This window comes from Anomalospiza imberbis, chromosome 3 (assembly GCF_031753505.1).
Source record: "Anomalospiza imberbis isolate Cuckoo-Finch-1a 21T00152 chromosome 3, ASM3175350v1, whole genome shotgun sequence".
Classification (NCBI taxonomy): Eukaryota; Metazoa; Chordata; class Aves; order Passeriformes; family Viduidae; genus Anomalospiza; species Anomalospiza imberbis.
The window spans coordinates 79,438,401-79,459,389 of NC_089683.1; the positions used below are offsets into that span (position 1 = coordinate 79,438,401).

General features: G+C 36.8%; 1 protein-coding gene across 4 annotated transcripts in view; it reads right to left on the bottom strand.

Annotated features, from left to right (window-relative positions):
• The window catches only part of CRIM1 (cysteine rich transmembrane BMP regulator 1), a 173,758-nt gene that overhangs the window by 97,538 nt on the left and 55,231 nt on the right, over positions 1-20,989 (bottom strand). For 2 of the 4 annotated variants that reach the window (XM_068185334.1, XM_068185333.1), the window contains exon 2: positions 19,541-19,641. The exons of the other annotated variants lie outside the window; for them this stretch is intronic. In XM_068185334.1, the coding sequence (XP_068041435.1) occupies positions 19,541-19,589 (49 nt within the window). In that variant the 5' untranslated portion in view covers positions 19,590-19,641. The remainder of the gene's footprint in view (positions 1-19,540; positions 19,642-20,989) is intronic. 4 annotated transcript variants of the gene reach the window in all.

A 20,989-nucleotide genomic window follows, 5' to 3' on the forward strand; every position in this document is an offset into this window, starting at 1 on the left:
AAGGTAATGTTGAATGAGTACCAAAGTAATGATAAAGCACAACTATTTGGAACAATTCTGCTTAATGCAGGTTAAGAAAATAATGAGCCTAGCTGATATCTGGAGAAATAATCACAAATATTCACTGAAGGAGAAGCACTGTAATGCACAGATTGATGTGACAAGGAGAAAAGGATTTGAATTTGAGGACACGCTGTATACCTCCCAATGGACAAACCTCTGGAGGCAGCTCAGGATGTAAGGAGCACTGTCGCCCTGATTTCTTAGGATTTTCTAAAGCCTTCTGAATTTACATTCTTGTAGAGAACTTTCTCACGCAACTTTCTGTAAACAACCTATTGTTTTGCATTCTTTCAGAGGCGGAGAGATTTGATGGACTGGTAGTTTGTCCAGTGTCGTTGGAGAGGTGGCACGTTCACCTTCCAATCCACTGGCACCTTTTGAGAACTATAAATGATTGGAGTCAGAAAAAATAAATTAGTCTCTTCATGGTGACCAAAGCTGTGGTGCGTCGTTTTTCCTTGTGTCTTCTGGTGACAGAGCACCAAACAACTTACTCTACCACATAATCACACCCAGACTAAAGTATCAAATTAATCTTTGCTTCTTACTTGAAGTCTAAAAACATAAGCAGAACAAGGACTTAGGAAGCACTTGCATTTGCAATAAATGCAAATTATAATGAAAATATATACATGAGTTTACAAATAATAAGAATTCACATATGTATAAAGCTAGCAACTGAAACTGAGCAGCAGAAAGGGCAATCAGTTTTTAGAGTTGATTAACAAAAGCAACAGACTTGTAAATATTAACTTAGAAATGACAGGTTTGATATTCAAAGAAATGCAATTTTTGTTGTTGGCAAAACTGAATCAACTCCTGTCTGCCCTTACTGCTTTGCTTTGTTAATACAAATAAATTTAAGGCATGTGATTTCTTTTAGTTCTCTGTGATAATTACTAATGTTAAAAAGCCCCACCAAAACCCACAACCCCAAGCCCACGCACAGTAAAAGAAGGACCTAAATGCTTTAAGACACTTCTGGCAAGTAAACTCCAGTATGCAAACTAGCTTTCCCAGGTGTGTTCAAAGAACCTCTGTCTCCTACCAGCTTAACCTCTGTATCTTTATTAGAGGCTTAACCATGTGTTTTTAAAATTCTTTTACAAGAATATTCAAGATGCATGATATTAGGAAAATCAACCCTGTTCAATATTTTGGTCTTCTCTTTAGTAACCTAAAATACCACAGTAGTCAGAAACTACAAAAAGAAGCATAGTTTTCCTTCTTTTAGGCAAAAAAAAAGTGACCGCTTTCAATGGAGAAGGCCAATGCCACAGTGTTTCAAGACATTTTCACACTCCAACTGCTACGGTCCATCTCTCTTGACTTCTCTGGGTTAGCTTCTTCCTAGGCCCTTCAAAAAATAACCTCTCTAATTTAGAATTTAAACACATTTTCATGATACAAGATTTTCCATACAACCAGAGATCTTCCAAAATTTTTGCTTTTGTCCTTTATTTCTCTTTTAACGTTAACATTTCTGTTAAGTTTGTGTCCCCAGAATGAGTTTTAATGCCAACTAACTGTTCCTTTGTTACTTATCAGTTACCAAACCTACATCATTATTGATTAACATTTCCATGCATTACCTAGGACAACAGAAAACAACTCTACCTATAATAAGAAATATGACAGCAAAGCAAAAAGGGGACATTATAATTTTAGGGGAAATCAATACTGACAGAAAGAATTCTAATGCAGAAATTCTTAGTGCCTTGCAGTGAAGAGATTCCACAAACTTTTTACAACATTTCCAAATAGAAGAGAAATTGTCAACCTGAAGGAATTTAAACAGCTCAATCCTCAAGAAAAAGTAGATATTGGTTCTCACCAGATCTATTTTTTTCTGAGAAATGACACTTAACAAAACTCTAGTGAGGAGCATTTCACTGAACACAGAAATGGTGTATATTCCACATAAAACATTATCTTTTCTCTCAAGGCAAAGTCTTCTAATAAACTGCCACATTTGACACTTAAAATGCAAAATGCAGAAATAAGCAGCTTATCAGAAGACTCCAATGTAAAAGAAGCTAAAGCACTCTGTTCTTGGTTTCTTACACTGAAGGCAACTTCTCATATTCCATATAAAAATATGGAATAAGTAATTATAGTAGAAGCTGTGCTTTCTTGACTCCAGAGAACATTTGCACTAGGTAAAATAAAATTAAATAAAGCATCTAAAAATCACGCAAGGAATTCCACTGAATTGCAAGCTCCTGTTTGCAATACCTATTGTCAGTGCTAGTTTGAATGTGTTTCTGCATTTTTACAACTGTCATTCACACAAATACAAAAGTAAAACCAAAGTATCTGTTGGGAAAAATAGCAACAAGACAAAAGAAGCACAAGAAATTTTAATTTTATTCTAAGATCCAGACAATTTAAGCTTGAGAAGACAGCTTGACCAAAGTTTTTTGAGAACTGCTTGGAAAAATAAATAGACACCTGGAAATTTGAGAATCATCTTACTTGTCCTGCTTTCAAACTATGCAGTATCCTAACCAGAAATACCTACATGTCTCAGGGATGGTGGGGGGATGGCATGTGTGCAATACATGTGCACATGGATTCATAACCAGCTCTCACAAATAGTAAGACCACAAGAAATCACAGTATGAGAAGTTTGTTTTGCTCTGCAGTACTGCTGCACAAAATGTAAGAAGCCAGATTACTTTTAAGACAGAGAATCATGCAATATCCATAGAGTTTATTCCTCAGATTGTCACTAAACAGGTGCCTGCATATGGGTATGCAGGTACATAAATAAAATATTTGACGATACCAATTAAATACAGCTTCAAGTCCACCACTAAATGCTACTACATATCACCACCCTCTTGCAGCATCCCTTATTCTACCTTAAAGCATCAACACCGCACAGAGATAATTAAATGTCAAAACTACAAAGAAGTAGAAAGTCAGAGTTCACACAGTACTGAGCTTCTGTTAACACTAGTACAAGTATTTTGCTGACTTCAGTAGCCATTAAACTTGGACCCCTCTGTTTTAAACTGGATCAAAGCCAACACCTTGTACAACAAACAAAAGACAGCAAGTCTGGAAAAAGACCAATAAACCTATGCCAAATATATAAAAATAATCTCTCAGTTTCAGAATGCTGTTGGCTGCAATGTTCTTTAATTAGATTTAGTTTCTGATCTCATTTGAAACATACAGTTGTGTATTAACCACCTGGAAAGTTTGTTTCCAAAAGCAGCTTAAAGGGGAATGATCTTGAGGTTTGCAAGCATGGTGATCTGCTTTTTCTCCAAGTGTATTGTTTAATTTTTTTTTTTTTTAAATCATAACTACCAAAAAGTATCACAAATCATTCTGGCTCAGACATTTTTTTCGATTCTCTGCCCTCCACTTTTCTTACTCTTTCTTCTTCATTGACCTCTCCTTTTAAGTAATCCACTTATTGCTTATGTCCTCTTTAAAGTAAACCTCAAATGCTACTTATTTCACTTATTTCACATCTTTTCCAACCTGTCTTTCCTATTGTACATCTCCATCAGTACAATACACAGCAACACACTTGTTTTGTGTAAAAATCTACCTTAATACAAAATATTAACTTCTCTTAAAGACTAAGGAAAAGCATATTTGTGGCACAGCAACTTCCATGACACAATTGATAAAAGGACAAACTAGGAAATTCAGATGTAAAAGCTTTAGATTAGTATAATCTCTTGGAGCAGTTTGGCTAAACCTTGAATGCAGATTAAATTTACAAGCACTAAAATGCAGGTTACATACCATTGCGGAACATTATGCAACATGGAAGAAGCTACTGCCAGGAAACTGCAGATACAGTTGCACTTCCCAAGTGAAGCAAATTATTATTTCCAGCAAGATTCCTATGATGGCACCCCTTTGCACAAGTTTGGGATTCAGTCTCCTCCAAAGCCATTCAATTTTTAGATCAAACTCAGTACAGTGCACAGCACTGAAGACATCAGTGTACATTAATCCTACTTATAAAGGTTTGCAGCACACATTACAGAGTATGTGGGTCCATGATCAGAGACAAGGCATTAATAAATTGGCTTATCAATAAATTGGTCAAGTATGAAGGTGGCACATTATCCACAAAAGTTATTAGTATCCTTAAAACAGTCAAGAGACACCAATGTTGTATTTGGTGAGGACAGACTCCCTGTCAAGCCTGGAAAAACTCTAGGAGGGGGAAGACAGCAAATGGAATTTTAAACAATATCTACGGAGTGTCCCAAGGAAGAAACTGGCTCTGTACACTCTCATGCTACAATTGACAGTGGATTCTGCCTCACAAACACACCCTGATAGGCAATGTGAGCAGCAAGACCAGAATTTTAGTTGAGAGCCATTGTGAACAAAATGAAAGTTCTGCGTGCTTGAAACTAGAAGAAAGGAGTTGAGGTTACTAGCAAACACTAAGAATTTTTTTTGTCAGAAGATGCAATGATCCTTACAACCATGATACTGCACTGATCCTATAAACTCACACAATATATTAAAGAAATCCCAAGGCTGAGAATTTATTCTTTCATATAGGGGCCAAGCATTGCAGAATTGAACAAAGCCTGAGCTGTGCTAACCAGGAAATCCTGTTGACATTCAACAAGATAACAGCAGAAAGCAAAAGCCACCAAAAATCCTTATTAAATACCACAACCACTGATGCTTACACATCTCAAAGCAGAGATTTCACTCTTTTCCCCTGCTTGGCTGGGAAAAGACAGCAGAGAGAATAAAATCTAGTATTACATGATGAGGTATCTCACATGTCACTTAAGATATGTCCTCCACGGTACACCTCAGTGAACAGCACAAGTCCTCACAAGTAAAGCAGCAGCAACAGAAATAAATGAGAAAAAATGAAAAAAAAACAGGTCTTTAGTTAAAGCAGTTGTAGGTGTTAATTGCTAACAAAAGCAATATTAATGAGGTAAGTTTTAAAGGAGACTTTTTGTTAGCACAACTCAAAATTAACTTTTTTTAAACAAAAAGAAGAAGGTGCAAAACATGCTTGAGTATACTCAAATACTCAAAACGTAAGTATTACTGCTGCCAATCAAACAATTCTGTTCTGCTCTAATCTGTCATCCAAACTATGCAATGAATGCACTTTCTCAATACAGAGTAAGTACTTGCTTTCATGGAAATCTGGATCAAGACTTACTAACATTTATCCGAAGTCTCTGTGATATAACCAAGCAGGAAAGAAGAGATTAAGTAACACTGATACATCAATGCAACAATGTCAATTCTGTCACCTGCACGCCTTGTAAAACATGCCTTCAGGATCTCACCAGCATAAAAAGAAAGAATAATTGAAATACAATAGAAGAAAGTTAAAAATTTTATTTAAAATTTCTTACTACATGCACACCCTCCCCACGTAGTATGATCTGTGAATGTTTAAAAGGAAACAAAGCTCAGTTGAATAAATCTCTTGCACTTAACCTACTAATGTCCTACAAAGCAGGATTTTAATTATCACCTTTAACAAACTGGTCTTCTCCCATTTCACATGATTTCTTGAATTATGCTGTGGATTTTAAGATATTTTAAAATAATATATTTAGGCATTGACTACTTCAGGAAAAAAGTTAAAAAATAAAAATTTAGCTCAGTAAATGTCAAGTTCAGCTATGACTTCTATTATGCCACAAAAAGAAGCAAGAGTTAGATCACATAAGAGTGGACAGTATAAGCTTAAATAAACTGTAAATGCACCATTCATGAAATGTAGAAAGATTGTCTTACAAAATGAAATATTTATGTGGCAAGATTTAAGAACAAATATTCACTTAGCATAAATTGCCTTAGCTGCTTGACTTAAAAAGGACTTTAAAATACTTGTATGGATTCATACTCTCTCTTGTTCTGTGCATTACAATGTGGTAACTAAGAGTGCAGACTTAAAAACAAACAAACCCCAGACAACAAAACCCCACAAAGCCATTCCCTACACCCTAACAAAAAAAACCAAACAAAAAAATCACCCAAAACCAAATTTAAAAAAATGCATCACAAAAAGAGAAGAAAATCAACAAAAACATGACCAGAGGAATGGAAACGCTTATTTAACAATGAAGTATTGAATCCAAGAGACACATAACATGTAGAGAAAGGATACTCCAATGAACAGAAAGTCCTGAAGATTTAGGACCAAATTTCAGGACCACATTTAACTGGATTGAGTTTCTACTCATGATTTCAGTAAATTCAGACAAGCTATTTTGATTGTTTCACTCCCCAGTTTACCATACTTTTTAGCAACACAATTTCTTCAAAGTGCAAGGGAACTTGTTCTATATGTGATATCATGCTTTGTGTAACACATGATCCTTTTTTCAGTCAAGATTCTTAGGTGCTACAAAAAAACCTATTGCACTCAAACCAAACAAAATCCCAACTTTTTAGTATGTATCTGAAAATGCTTTACAGCTGCTAAAAATTCTGAGTATTTAAGAAAAAAATGGACAAGTTTTTCTTCCATAGAAAAATTGCATTGAAGTAGTCATCCTTGACTAGATTCAGTTGAAAAGAAGGTCACACAGATGCATATTCACTATTCACTCACTGGCAAGTAGTTGTGAATTAATGTTTTACAAAGCAATTCCAGTTCACTCAGTTCTTGGTAGGCAAAATTCAGTCTAAACCAAAGCATCATGTATCCATTTCTCTTCGTTAAATTAACCATTATGCCTAGACTATAGACCTATATGTAGTTAGAGAGTTCGCTAGAATCATGCTATTCTAATCAGAACAAAACAAGAACGGAAGAAAACACGTTTTGGTTAATCACTCCTAAACATATATTTTGAGAAGGGAGATGTTTCTAAGAAAAGGTAGAAGAGCCAACAACTGTCCCAGTAGGGAGAGCTCAGTGCGTAAATTTGCAAGCTATCTCAAATGCATCCTAGGAATAAAGACATAGGAGATTTAGACAGCAGCTAAACCAATCAGGTTATGTAATATATTAATGCTTCATAGGTACCACCTTGTGATATATTTATGTCTCACAGAAATTATCAGTTCCAACTGACATCACATACAGAAAGAGAAAAACAAACCCTTTCAGGTAATAAGTAGTCCAGAACTGCTCTCAAGAATGGTGCCACTAAGACAAATTTCTGAGCATTTTCCCCATGGCAAGTACTTTCAGAACTTTTGAGGCAAGTCTGAGATGTTCTACCACTTTCGGTGAGGATTTTCAAGTCTGCCAACTGCAGAGTAATTCTAGTCCAGCCATACATCATAAGGTCATCTGGTCACCCCTCCCCACCCCAGCTCTGAGCAAAGCTTATGCTAGTCAACTGCTCAGATCCAGGTGAGTTCAGACAGCCCTGAGGATGGCAATTCCACTTCCTCTCGGGGAAGTTTATCCCTGCCACATCCCACCATGTATTTGGCACGGTTTTGTTGCAGCTGATGTCTGATGCTTCACATTATTCCACTGTGCACCTTGTTGCTGCACCTACCTACATCTTCTCTGCGGCCAAATACAAGGCCGCTGAAAACAGCATCAACTCTTCCTTTTCCTTATTCCAATTCCTTTTCTTTAGACAGAACAAAATGTCTCCTGGTTGTAGACGGGGTTCCCCTGCTCTTTCCGAGACAGAGCTGTGGCAGGAGGGATGCCGAGGTTGCGCAGCAGCGCGGGCTGGAAGCGCTGCTCCCGCAGCCCGGGCTGTAGTTGGCCACCGCCGCCGCCAGGGCACACTGCCGGCTCGCCATCCGCCCCGCACCGCCAGGGCACACTGCCGGCTCGCCACCCGCACCGCCAGGGCACACTGCCGGCTCGCCATCCGCACCGCCAGGGCACACTGCCGGCTCGCCACCCGCCCCGCACCGCCAGGGCACACTGCCGGCTCGCCATCCGCCCCGCACCGCCAGGGCACACTGCCGGCTCGCCACCCGCCCCGCACCGCCAGCCCCTGGCGCTACACACCACCGCTCCTACCCGCCACAGGCACGCTTCCGTCCCGATCAGCTTCTCACGAGGGCAAAACAGCCTCTACAAACTAGTAACATATTGCCCCAGTGGAGCATTTTAGTATAGTAAAATAGTATATACTATTTAGCATAAGTAAAGCATTTTAGGGTGGGTTTTTCATCTCATCATTGGCAACGGCCAAACAGAAACTTCAAAATCTTTAATTATTTTACTTTGGAGCTAGAAGTTTATGGCCAGCAAATGTTATAAAATAAAGTTCAAAGACATGTATTTTTAACCTTGCATTCAGTTTTTATCCTCCATCTATCTCAGTTATGTCTCCTGAAGCTGTTCAAGCATGCAGGAGTAGCACAGGCTTATGCACTGCAAAAAATAGAAATTAATATTGTCCACAAATTGCTACTGCAGTGGGGAGTTTATGTACTCCTCATCTCTGAAACTGTGACCTGAATTCAACTTTACCTGTAGTAGACAAATCCTGAATAAAGAAGAGGAAATGTTCAGAGCACTTCACTACATTTACTGCTCTGTTTGTAGAGACGTATTTATTATTTTTATTAGGAACTTCAGCTTGTTTGGGCTATGAAAGAAACAATCCTGCCTAGTATTTTGTCATCCACCCTTCACAGTTTTGGCATGCAATATAATCTCCAGAGAGTCAGATCAGATACTCTTTTCTGCCCTTGATCTAAAGATTAACCCTGAACTTAGCTTAATTCATTAGTTGAGAGAGCCATATAGACACTAATGTGCCAATAAGCTTCCTCCTAGAGTTAACATATGTTCTTCAATAATTCACTGACTTGATTTAAGTGCCAGAAGCATTAGAGTGAGATATGACAACCTTCCCTCTCATCTCAGCATTGCTATTTCTAGTACTTCAGGAGGGTGTGCTGGGTGTGTGCTGGACTGAATAACAGCTGAGGAGAAACAATAGTACTCTTCCCCTTAACTCCTAGATTAATTTGTCCCTAAATATTTAATATAAATGTAAGCTATCCTAGAAGCTCATTTGTTTCCAAGCAAAAAGCCCGACACCCTGAAGGGTGGCACAGTCTAGGAGTTACCATGTCCTGCATCTTCACTCACTGCAGCCCCTCTTCAGATGCTCCTGTCCAGATGGGTCTGAAAAGACCACAGCCATGTTTACACAGCTCAAGTAGGAGGCCAGTCCCAACATACTAAACTTCCATACAACAGGCTACATTTTTCCATCTAAACACACCCACCTTCACTAATAACCACAGTTCAGCTATCACAAACTTTTGATTACATTTGAGGTTTACCACATGTTGTGGTAAATCAAAATGACCACACAAAATAACTAGACAGATACATATTATTTACACTTACACTGTTTAGCAACACAAATGACTAGCCTGCAGTAACATTTTCTCTTCTTCTAAGAACTCAACATTAAGAGTGCGAGATTTTCAAAAAGAAATACTTTTCATTTCCACTACAAAGCCTTTGCTTCCAAAAAAGACTTGGTTGTGACAAACACTGGATTAAAACAAATACACTTGCATTCATGCCCATAGCCACAGCTCTGTGTTTGCCCTGTAATACCAGTCATATAGATGTTCCAATTGTGGATGCAGCTATTATTACAAAACATAGCACTGCAGTAATCATTCTGAAAATAAAGTTGTACAGTGGCCAACAGTAAGTGGGTGACATTTGTTATGCTAACAAGGCTCAGATGCTATAGCTACATAACTTCTGTTCTTCAATAACACTATCATTTTACAGTTAGGTAAAAAAAATGATCTATTTTACAGTGGTGCAAAATGCAAACTATTTTGGTATATTTTTAATACCTCTGTATCTTTAAGAGATTTCAAGTACTGATTTTCTTTATATATAATATATTTAAACATTATTAGAATATTTAATGCAACATAACTAGTGTATTAATTAATATATTTGTATTTTTATGCATCAATTAAATGAGACTAAATGGTGAATGCACTACTGAGGAACAAGAATACTGAATCCTTTTTTTTCTCATTTGAAGTTAAAATCTTTTGTTAAATTTTATTTTTAAACAGAAAATAATTACTGCTTGGACTTTAAAAGAAAATATACTGAGGACATAGTGACAAGACACTAGAATCTTGTATATTAAAAACCAAATAATATGCATATTAAACAACACCCAAACATCATCTTTTCAATAAGTATGTGTGGAGCAGAAAAATTTCAACTGCAGCAGGCTCACTGCAGTCTCAACTTCACTACAGTGATTCAGCTTCATGAGCAGTAGTATCAAACAAATAATTTCTGTAATACTTTAGATTCCAGAATAAGAAGTCAAAGTGAAATAGAGAAGCAAAATGTCAAACCTAATGTAAATATGGTGAAGTCGCCAAATAAGCAAGCAAACCCTTAAAGCATGTATAGAGGAATCTATACAACATGCCACTGGCAGATCTTGAAAGCATGTGAGTGATTAGATTACTACTTCATATTAACTCAAAACATTCAGCAGACGATCAGCCAAACTTTTCAGGGCTTCATTTTGATAAGTTCAGCTCATTTGTGAAGGTTTATGTCATGGTTTAATCCCAGTAGGCAGTTCAAGTACCACACAGCTGCTGGCTCACTACCCACCCACCACTGGGGATGGGAGAGAATTGGAAGGGCAAAAATGCAAAAACTCATGGGTTGAGATAAAGACAGCTTAATAAGGAAGAAGGAGTAGTATAAAAAGAAAAACAAAACTCCTCAAAGAAAAACAAAACCAAACCACCACAAATGATGCAAAAATCCCACAACTTCTCATCAACAGCCAACCTATTGAACTCCAGCCAGTCCCAGAGAAGAGGCAGTACTGGCAAACCTCTCCTCCCCATGCTTTGTTGCTGAGCAGATGTGGTATGGTGTGGAACATTTCTTTGGGCAGTTGGGGTCAGCTGTCCCCCTCGTGCACCCCCAGACAACTGCCTGCTGGGGCAGCATGAGAAGTAGAAAAGGCCTCAACTCCAAATTGCTGTTTAGCAATTCCTAAAACACCAGTATGTTATCAAAATTATTTAATCAGAAATCCAAAACACAGTCCCATACAAACTCCTATGGAGAAAAGCAGGTCTTTCCCATTCTAAACTAGCACAAGGTAACCTCAGAAGTCAACTTGCAAGATAGTATCCTATCTTGCACACAAGAATGCACACAGCTTTACCCACCTTTAAGTACAGCTCTTTAAGAGATTAACCCTTTCTGATTATTCTGAGATATTCAAAGAGAATTAGAATTTAGTTAAATATCATATTTTCTTTCAGCAGAATGTTTTCCCTAACAACTCAGTTTCCAGACTAACTCTATCCACATTAGTTTATGCATTTCCAAGCCCCACTACTGTTGCCTAGTAAATAATTAAATGCAGAAACATTTTACTCCATGACAGCAACTGGAAGACTATAAAAAACATATAAAATACATGATGTATTTACAGATCCTTTTGAATGTAACTCCACATGTACCACACGAATTCAAGGAATTGTGAGACAACACTTCTGTTAGGAAGTTGCATTTATTTTTAGAATAGAATACAAATATGCATAATTTGGAGTTGTATTAATGCATGAATAAGAAGGATAGTTATTAAATTCATCACAGTTTTACAATGTTTGCAAATATTTTCTAGTGATAATACTTTGTAAGGCAGCAGAAGTCATTAATTTCTATCTGGACCACCATTACAGTGACTCAAGACCTAACTAACTTGGTAAGTAAATAGTAAATACATTAAATCTGTCAATTATTCCAAGCTTGAATTGCAGAGAGTCAAAGTACAAAAACAAAAACTTTTGCATATCTTCCTTCTCTACCTCCTCTTCAAATATCAGCCCTTATCACTCCCCCAACTGTTCTAGTTCTTCCTTTCTAAATTCCATCCTGTCTCCCGCATCATTCATTCAGTTCATGTTTAACTGCCTAGCCCTCTCCCTCTTCCATACTCCTCCCTCCTCTTCTTCAGATCCCATCCCTATTCCATTTAATTCAAACAACCTCCTTCCAATGCACTGTCCAAGTTTGAGGGGAGAATAAAGAGCCCAAAAGTCTGTCCTTGCTTTCAATCCTTACACCTGACAACACAGAGTTACAAGACTGCATGAAATCTTCCCTTGCCTTCTCATGTCCAAAAGCGCACTGATAGGAAAGTTTTTTTCTTAAATCTCTACTGAACTTTTGCAAACATTTTTTGAATGGTTTATATCCTGGCCAACTATAAACCATGTCTACTTTGACAGATAATGTCATATCAAAAACTAAAAAGACAGCTGGTAAAAGAAAGCATATAATGAATACAGATTCCGTACTGGTTATCTCCAAGTACAAAAATCATCAATGTCAAAGTTAAATCTAAGGTACAGAGCTCTTCAGAATCTTTTTTTTTAAATCATGAACATTAAAATGTACTTAATACAAAACCCTTACAGAAAAAAAAAAAAACAAACTAAATTGATTATTTGCTCTGGGATTGCACTTTGTTGTTTTTACTTTTAAGTTGTCCAGAAGCAGATGCAGCAGAAAGCACTTCAATTTACCTGTTTAAAGTTCAGCAACAAAAATATCTGAATCACTAAATGATCTCAACACTAGCTGTAATTTGCTCCCTCCCTACCTCTCTCACATAGAAAATGCCACAAAGAATGCGGGAGAAGAGTACAGCAATGATCAGGGCAGGTGAGATAGTCTTTTCTTTTTGTCCTGCACCATACCATGCAAAAAAGAAACAAAACAGTAGAAGGAAACACACCTCATCCACCCTCTTAAGACTTTTAAGAGGTACATTTACCTATGTTTAAAGGTATACACACTGAAGCACAAAAACTAGAACTCATCCTTAGCTTGAAAGATTTGATATAGAACAGACAGAACCCAAAAATGGTTTAAATATCTTTTGGAGACAATAATATAACTGAGAGGCTAATAATGCGAAATTTGCACTTGAAATGTGCAGGTGCATGTTTCACAAACAGGGTCCTGATATAGTCACTAACATACAGAGAACTAAACACCCAGTGTACTTGTGTGTTGTTATACACAGCACAGTTGTACCAAAAATAACCACAACAGTGCCCTAACAGCCTAATCCACCAAAATTCAGGCAACTTTAGATGCTGCTGGTTCTGTTGACTTCATTGGTATCATGATAGCAAGGTTATCCATTGTGCTTACACATATGGACCATGTTTTGTGAGAGAAGGGTGTTAAAATGCTACATTTTTAATAAGTACTTTATAATTGCCATAGTGGTTCAGCAACAAACTTGCAAGGCAAGCCTGCAATTGTACATTTGCTCTCCTCAAAAAGTCAGCAGAACACCAGCAATATAACTAAGAAAGTCAACTCAGTTTTCATACAAAGACATTTTCACAGAACAGCACAAAATGATGTGAAATTAAATCCTGATGAACTTTTTATTGACAGAAAAAAAGCCATAACTATTACAAACAAAACTAGGTTGTTAAGGTTATGTAATGCACCTGAGGTATTCCATCAACCATGGAATAAACACTGTGCTCTTAAAAAGTAGAAGTAAGTTAATTGTAAGGACTTTACATGACAAGCTAGTCCCTAGAGATCATATGGCAGAGGAGTAAACACATGCAGTCACACCCTAACAAGTAAAACACTGTAAGTTTACACTCCTAGCTGGCAACAAACACTAAGAATTGTGTCATTTTCTTTCTGCTGGGACTCCTTTTTACCTTTTTTTGAAGTAGTTTCTTGTTGGTTCCAGCCCAAATCTACCAGACTTAAGACTCATTATTGCTGATACAAGAAAAAATGTAGTAAGAAGAGAATACATAGAGAAGCAGTGCTCATAAATGAGATCCTTAGAAGCATAAATTAAAAAGGAAGCTTTTGACATAATTGCATCAGATTTCAAGAAAATTAATTTGTAGCTCTGAAAAAGAAAGAGACTACTTTAAGACTAAATGCACCCTCCCTGTTACATTATGGGTTTAGTTACAGTACCAGCATGATATAATGGAAGCAACTATGCACATGTACAAATGCAGAAGCAAAATCCCAAATCCAATGAAGTATAAAGCACAGCAATTTCTTTGAAAAAGCAAAAATGCAACAGACAAGAATGATAACTAAGAAGGGCTGTTCCTTGATATCAGATGGTAAAAACTAAGTTTTTAAAAGAAAAAAAAGTATGGAAATACCTTCTGTAATACTAAACAAGCAAACAGCAAAGAGTACACAATAATTGGCTGGATGTTACACCATGTGTATACTATTTCTTTGTTGCATCCAGCAACAGAGGCTATAAACATCCCATGGACACAGTGCTAGAGTTTCTATGGATATGGGAATAATCAAATCAGCCTACTTGAACTAAGCTTCCAAGCTCATACCAGAAGTCACCATCTTAATATCAAGTAAAATTGAAATTTTTGAACAAAAATTTCAAACAAGATAGTCTTTATTTTTTCCCACTCTTTAGGAATAGCAAGCCACAACGGTACAAAAGAAAAAGAAAATTCTACATTTGAATCTTATTCAGATTAATTTACCTTTTTACATTTTACTTCAGAGTTTCATTTTGTCCTAGAATTATTTTTCCTGTGTTGTAAAGTTATATCTTATTTAAACATTTTTGCCAATAATTTTCTGATTAATGATAAAAATCAAAGCTTCAAAATTATTCATATGCATGGCCAGTAACAGCTCTTCATACATAAATAGCAAAAGAAAATATATGTACAAATGTAAATGCAATACACAAACAGTCACCCGGAAAAAAATTTTACTAATTCAAATTGTAAACAAATGTTACCTACAAACAATGTTTAATATTACAAGGATGGAAGAAAGCAAAGAAATTATTAAATCTTGTACAGAGACAAATGTTAATCAATAAAACTGTCAATCTGTTTATACAAACAGAGGTTCAGAGAACTGGAAATGCCCATGGCCTATAACATAAACATATTTAATCCTGGATATATAATCCCTTCAGCATCACCATATAGCAGCTTCATTACACACACAGAAGCCTGCCTTAATATTACTATACAATAAATGAAGCTAAATATAATTTATTACAATAACAACAACAAAAAAAGCAATTGCTATATTACTCATTTAAGACTGTTAAACTTTGGGGTATGTCTGTAAAACATCCACCACCTCTATTCCATTACCATTACCAGTGTATTTTACTCACCAGCATACTGGTTTACCCTAGGTATTTCTGACCATGCTGAACTAGGCACAACAGTGGAAGTACATGCAGTTGTTCTTTGAAATTATATAGAAGAAATGGGCTACTTTAGAGAGGTTATGTAACAGTGCTGCATCACATTATGAATTTTAGTCAGCTGGGTCTGTAGGTTTAGTTTGTTTATATATACAAACACGCACACATGTGTGCATATGAACAAAAAAATAACCCAGAACATTATGATATTATGGAAAATCCACTCATTAAAATCATCATTGAATTTGCTACAATATTATTCATATATCTGCTGCTACTGATAACAGCTAGGAAATATATTAGTAGATTTTTGTCCTATTACTGTTAACAGTAAATCAGAAGCATAAAGATAATTGGGAAAAAGAAAGAGCTACCAGACCTGTACCTACAGAAAAAACATGCTACTGTCTCTTTGATACATATATTTCTAGAGTATTCAAATCTGTTCAGTCATATTTTAATTTCTTGGCATCACCACAAATGCAGATGAGAAAGAAACAAATATAAAGATCAATCAAAAAAACCTCTACTGTATTCAAAAGAAAAGGTATTTGCTATTGCACTGGGCCTACAGAGAACACCAAGAATGTCTCCCTTGGGCAGCACCACTGAAGTGGCTAAAAGCAAATGAACAAGAAACACTGGTTTTGTCTGGAGAAAGAGGAGTTACTCAGGGGTACCACAAATTTTGGAAGAGTTAATTATGTTTGATAGATCATGAGGAAAGGCACAACTGCAGAACACAGCAAAGAATGAGAATAATCCTGTTCTTCAAACAGGCAAAGCTGCATAGAGAGAATCATTGGCATTGTCCGCAGGCATTCCTTGTGCAAACTTCCCTGGCTTGGCCTCCTGACGGGATCAACAGCACCACAGAAGCCACAGGAAGCTAAGAAATAAAGGATGCAGCTGATGGTGAAAAAGCCAATGTTTTGATCAGCCTGGCACAGAGTGTGGTGCTCAGAAGCATGCTGGAAGCCGTGAATTGAGAACACATCAAAACAAACCTGCATGCAGGTCAGAGCCTCCTTCACCCCACAAGCAACCCTCAGCTGCATTTCACACGCCTACTCCAAGAATATGCTTTCTGCATTAAATGTTACTGCCAGAACCAAACAAGCAATGAACTCATCCAGTTTGTCCATAAAAGCACACGAATGAGAAGAAAAATTCAAATTAACTTCTACTGCAATTTTTAATGACGATAGTGACACGAAATACACAGAGCTGACTAGAATATCAGACAGTTTAACTGGGCAGCTGAAAAGACTGACACAATTCTGCCTCAAGGTCAAATCAATGTCAAAAAATGGTCTTGTGCTACGAAGAACATTTACCATCAGATGTACAAAAGCCTAGTTTGGGAGAAGTTTAAAGGAGTGGACGAGGTGATAAAGTTGAGGAGGAGTATCGTACTGTGCAAATGGCTTTTATTCAGTGACGCGGTAAACGCGAAAATTCTCCCTTAGTGCGAGGCAGAGTAAACAGAAGAGGATTAACGCCACAGCTCAGATCTCTACCCGAAGGCAGTGCCAGGGAAGGTGTCCGACCGCCCACACCGCTGCTGCAGGCAGCTGGCACCATGGCTTCGCACGGAGCAGAGGGAAAGCTGGCACACCTGCTTGCTCACTTATATCCCAAAACAATCCTGAGTTGGACTCGCTCCGCATCCTGCTTCTCAGTGGCGTCTCAGCAAGCCAAAGCAGCTTTGGCCACCTGCCCACTATCAGTTTCTCTGCAACAGAAATCACTCCTTTTGCTCGCTAAGAAGTCAAACACTGCAGATAAACACAAGCACACACCTACCATTTCTCTCTCTGATAAGTTTTTTATGGTGAAGTTGAAAATATATGAATCAAAGGCAATTTTCATACCACCTTCAGCCTTCATTCTAATAGTGAAAAATGTTTTTAAGATACATTTCTGACAAATATCTAGTATGTATCTTCATACTACAAAGGTCTTTCCACACAGAGCAAAGAGACATAATTGTGTAATGGAATTCTAAAAATCTTCACATCAGACATTTAACACACAGACCATTCCTTTCACAGACACCAAATAGCTACATTCACTGTGTGGATGTGGTATTTGTGCATTGACCATGTCAGCTTTAACAGATAAGAGTATCCCACACCTCCCCAAGTCTTACATCTGTCTAAAACATAATTCAATTAGCCAGAATCAGTAGTAATATCAACCAAAAAGACTGATAAAAACAATTATACAATAATAATTTGAGAACTGATAACGCTTAGTCTCTAACTAGTATTAAGTGACTTTTTTGATCAAGACATGTAAAAACAAACACAAAAAATGTAAGTCACCACTTAGCCACTCTTACTATAACACCAACACCGCTCATCATTTAACATATAAAACAGTACTACAGCTGTCTGCAGAACTCATTAAAAGAACAAGACACAAGCATCACCAAATAGTATCTGTTATGATTTACTACCCTAGATGCTATCAGTAATTGATTTTTTTTAACCTCCTATATTTTCTAACATTAATACAACAGCAGCAATACACTACTTAACACTGGACTGGGCAACACTTGAAACAGTACATGCTAACTGATATTATTTTTCTGGAAGGATTTTTCCTAACAAAATAAAGTATAGAGAAAAACTAAAGGATAACAAGAAGAAATGTACAATCAAGATAGTATTAATGAAACATCAGCCATAAAAAGTTTCAAGAAACTGAAGACAAAATTTCTTCAAAGTTTTCATATCAACTACAACTTGAAATGAGAAAAGCTCCAAATGAACATGAGTCAAGTTAACCACATTTTCTAAACAATACATTAGTTTTTAATCTGAATTTAACATTTCTTACTGAATAAGAATTCACTGAGTCTACTTTAATTGACCACAACCTTGTATATAACATGGAATTCTATAAAACAGTAGTCAACTCAAATGTTGAGTGCCTAAATTGAGTACTATCTAATTACGCAAATGAACAGTCTAATAAATTATCTTGTCTTAAAAAGATGAAATAAATAAATACTTTGCATAAAGTACAAAAATACGTATGTAGATGCTATGAAAGCCTTCTCCATCTCAAAGTACATTTACTTGAGAAGTCTCCTCTTATTCTACTTTGCTTGCTTACATGTTTTTTGTCTATATGAGGTGCTTATTTTAAGTAATGGAAGATGCTAAGGAATGGCAATAGTCCTTTTACCACTGCCTTCTTTAAACTCTCATTTAGGTAGCTTTGCAGTCACCACAAATTATTATCTAGTGCTGGTCCACAAACTTAAGCACCCATTTACTAAATGCCTTAACATATAATTGTCAATAAATCTCGAGAATATGAACCTTTCAGATGCCCATTTAGTACTAACAGCTACTATATGACTTTTGAACTGCACTGGTTTATTTTAAAGACAGCATTATGCAAATCCTAAATGGAGCTCCTAGCTAACAAAGTAATGCTCAGCATGAAGGTGACTTAATCCCACCACTTAAGGAAAGCAAAACCTTGATAGTTTGAAAAAGCTTGTCTAACTTGTTGAATCAAGCACCATTTCAAAGCACCACTTCCAACCAACATGAAAAACTTCATGACCAGTGATTAAGTATCTTGTTGAACTACTTCAGATGAAAGATAAGAAATTGGTCTTCAAGAAGAAGCAGAACTGAATATATTGTTTCAACCTATGATTTTCTTTTAGCTAGTCACCTCCAAAAACATACAGGTTACAGGAGCCCCACTGTAAAAAAAAAAAAAAAAAAAAAAAAAAAAAAAAAAAAAAACAAACAAAAAAAAAACCTAAAAAAAATAGAAAGTTTTGTTGGTTCTTCCCACATCCATTGCTAACTAGCAGTCCTGCACATCTCCACCAATTCCTACTAACAAAGCATGACTCCAGATTTCATCAGTGACAGACCGAGGAGGAAGAGGAAGAAACAGCGGAAGCACCAGAAAACATTCAACCCATGACCTGTAACATTTGGTGGTCTTTTAGCTTTGTGACCAAGATTTCTGATGGAAGGAATCACAGACACAGAGGCCCATGGGAATGGATGCTTCTTTCTCACTGCAGTTAACAGACTAACCTGGAACTGCCACATGACTGGGAGGCTGTTAAGAGTTTTTCTTCAGATAAAAACTTTTGTCAAAAGACCTCCGCCACCATGCCTGTAAACTGGAGGGAAATGCAAATGCTGCATTCCAAATAGACAGAGTTTGAGAGGAATTCACAGGCTCCTGGCAAGAAGAGAATAGGGGCAAGTAGGAGGAGAGGCACCACTGTCCAGGCCTCCATCCCAATGGCCTCTACTCACCCACAGAACGGCTGAGGCTGCTCCTCCTGCAAGGAGACCATCTGGGCATCAGCAGCAGTGGGAAAAGTCCCACTGTGCAACCAGGAAAGTGGGGAGAGCACCTACAAACAAAATGGAACAGAATGTGAAACTGAATTTAAGGAAGATGAGACAGGTAAAGCTCACTGGATTCTAAATTCTAAGGAAATATATTTGAAACTTGAATGGAAATCAAATCACATATCCCAAGCATAGCAACTGTTGTCTAGTATGTTTTTAATAAAATGGAAGATTTTATCCCAAAGAAATTCCTGGAAACATCTTGACTATAAACAGCTATATGAGAAATTCAGTTTACATACAAACTAACTCCAGGAACAAGAGACACAAGCTAATTAGAAGAAACTATGAGAAACCTGCATCCAGTAAATTAAATCAGTATTCCATTTACTAACATTTCCACACACATATCAATCTACAGACAAACAATGATGTCTTTGTAATTACTTATTGTCATCTAGGGAAAAATCAAAATAAAAGCACACATGCTCTATCTGAAAAAAGCTGGGACTTAGGGGAAATGCAAGTGGTATTTGTTTATACAAATATTTCCCCTCCCCAATTTCCAAATTCTCATTACATTACAAGAATATTATACAGGATTACACTGCACCATAAAGTGACACCAATTACAGCACAGTATCCCAGTCTGTGCCTTGAGATCTATCAGTATTAATAAAAACCTGATGAAATTGCCCATATAAGCTCTATGACAATGAACTTATGAGTTTGTTTATAACATTTGGTTTAAACACAAAAAATTATGAACTCAACTACTAATATTTTTCGTCTGTGTTATAATGCAAGCCTTCAATGGATCCAATACCTATAACTAATGTTAATTAAACAAGTATACAAAGAGAAAATTTTCTTCCATGTAAAAGACAGCTGGCTAGTAACATCTTAATTAAACTGCAAATCCTGTATTAAAAAGTATTAGATAAAAACAGCTTAATCACCTTTGACAATCAATCTCACCCTAAATGTTTAAAATAATTAATCATGTTGAAGATAGACGAGTTATTTGTTTAAAGGCTACAGTCGTAAAACCAGTAATGTCTCATATTTATAGAGCTATTTAGAACTAACACAAAAGCATTTTTTGCATGAATAGCTTCCTGCAATTCCAGAATTCCTGGAATGCAAATTCAGTTATGAAACCAATTAATCTTTTAAATTACTTAATTATCTCTCAGATCCAACAAACAGGCAATTGTAAAATACAAGAGAAACAGGAGGCAGAACGAAGGCATTTGTAACTGTACAATATCTTACCTATTCCAGAAAAACAACTGCCCTTTGTAAGTGGCAATTTCCCCTGCCAGGCAGGAGCCCTGGTACATCTGCAAGCAACTGGGCTCACAGCACTCTGGCTGGAGTGTTTCTCAAGTGCCTGGGTATACTCCATTT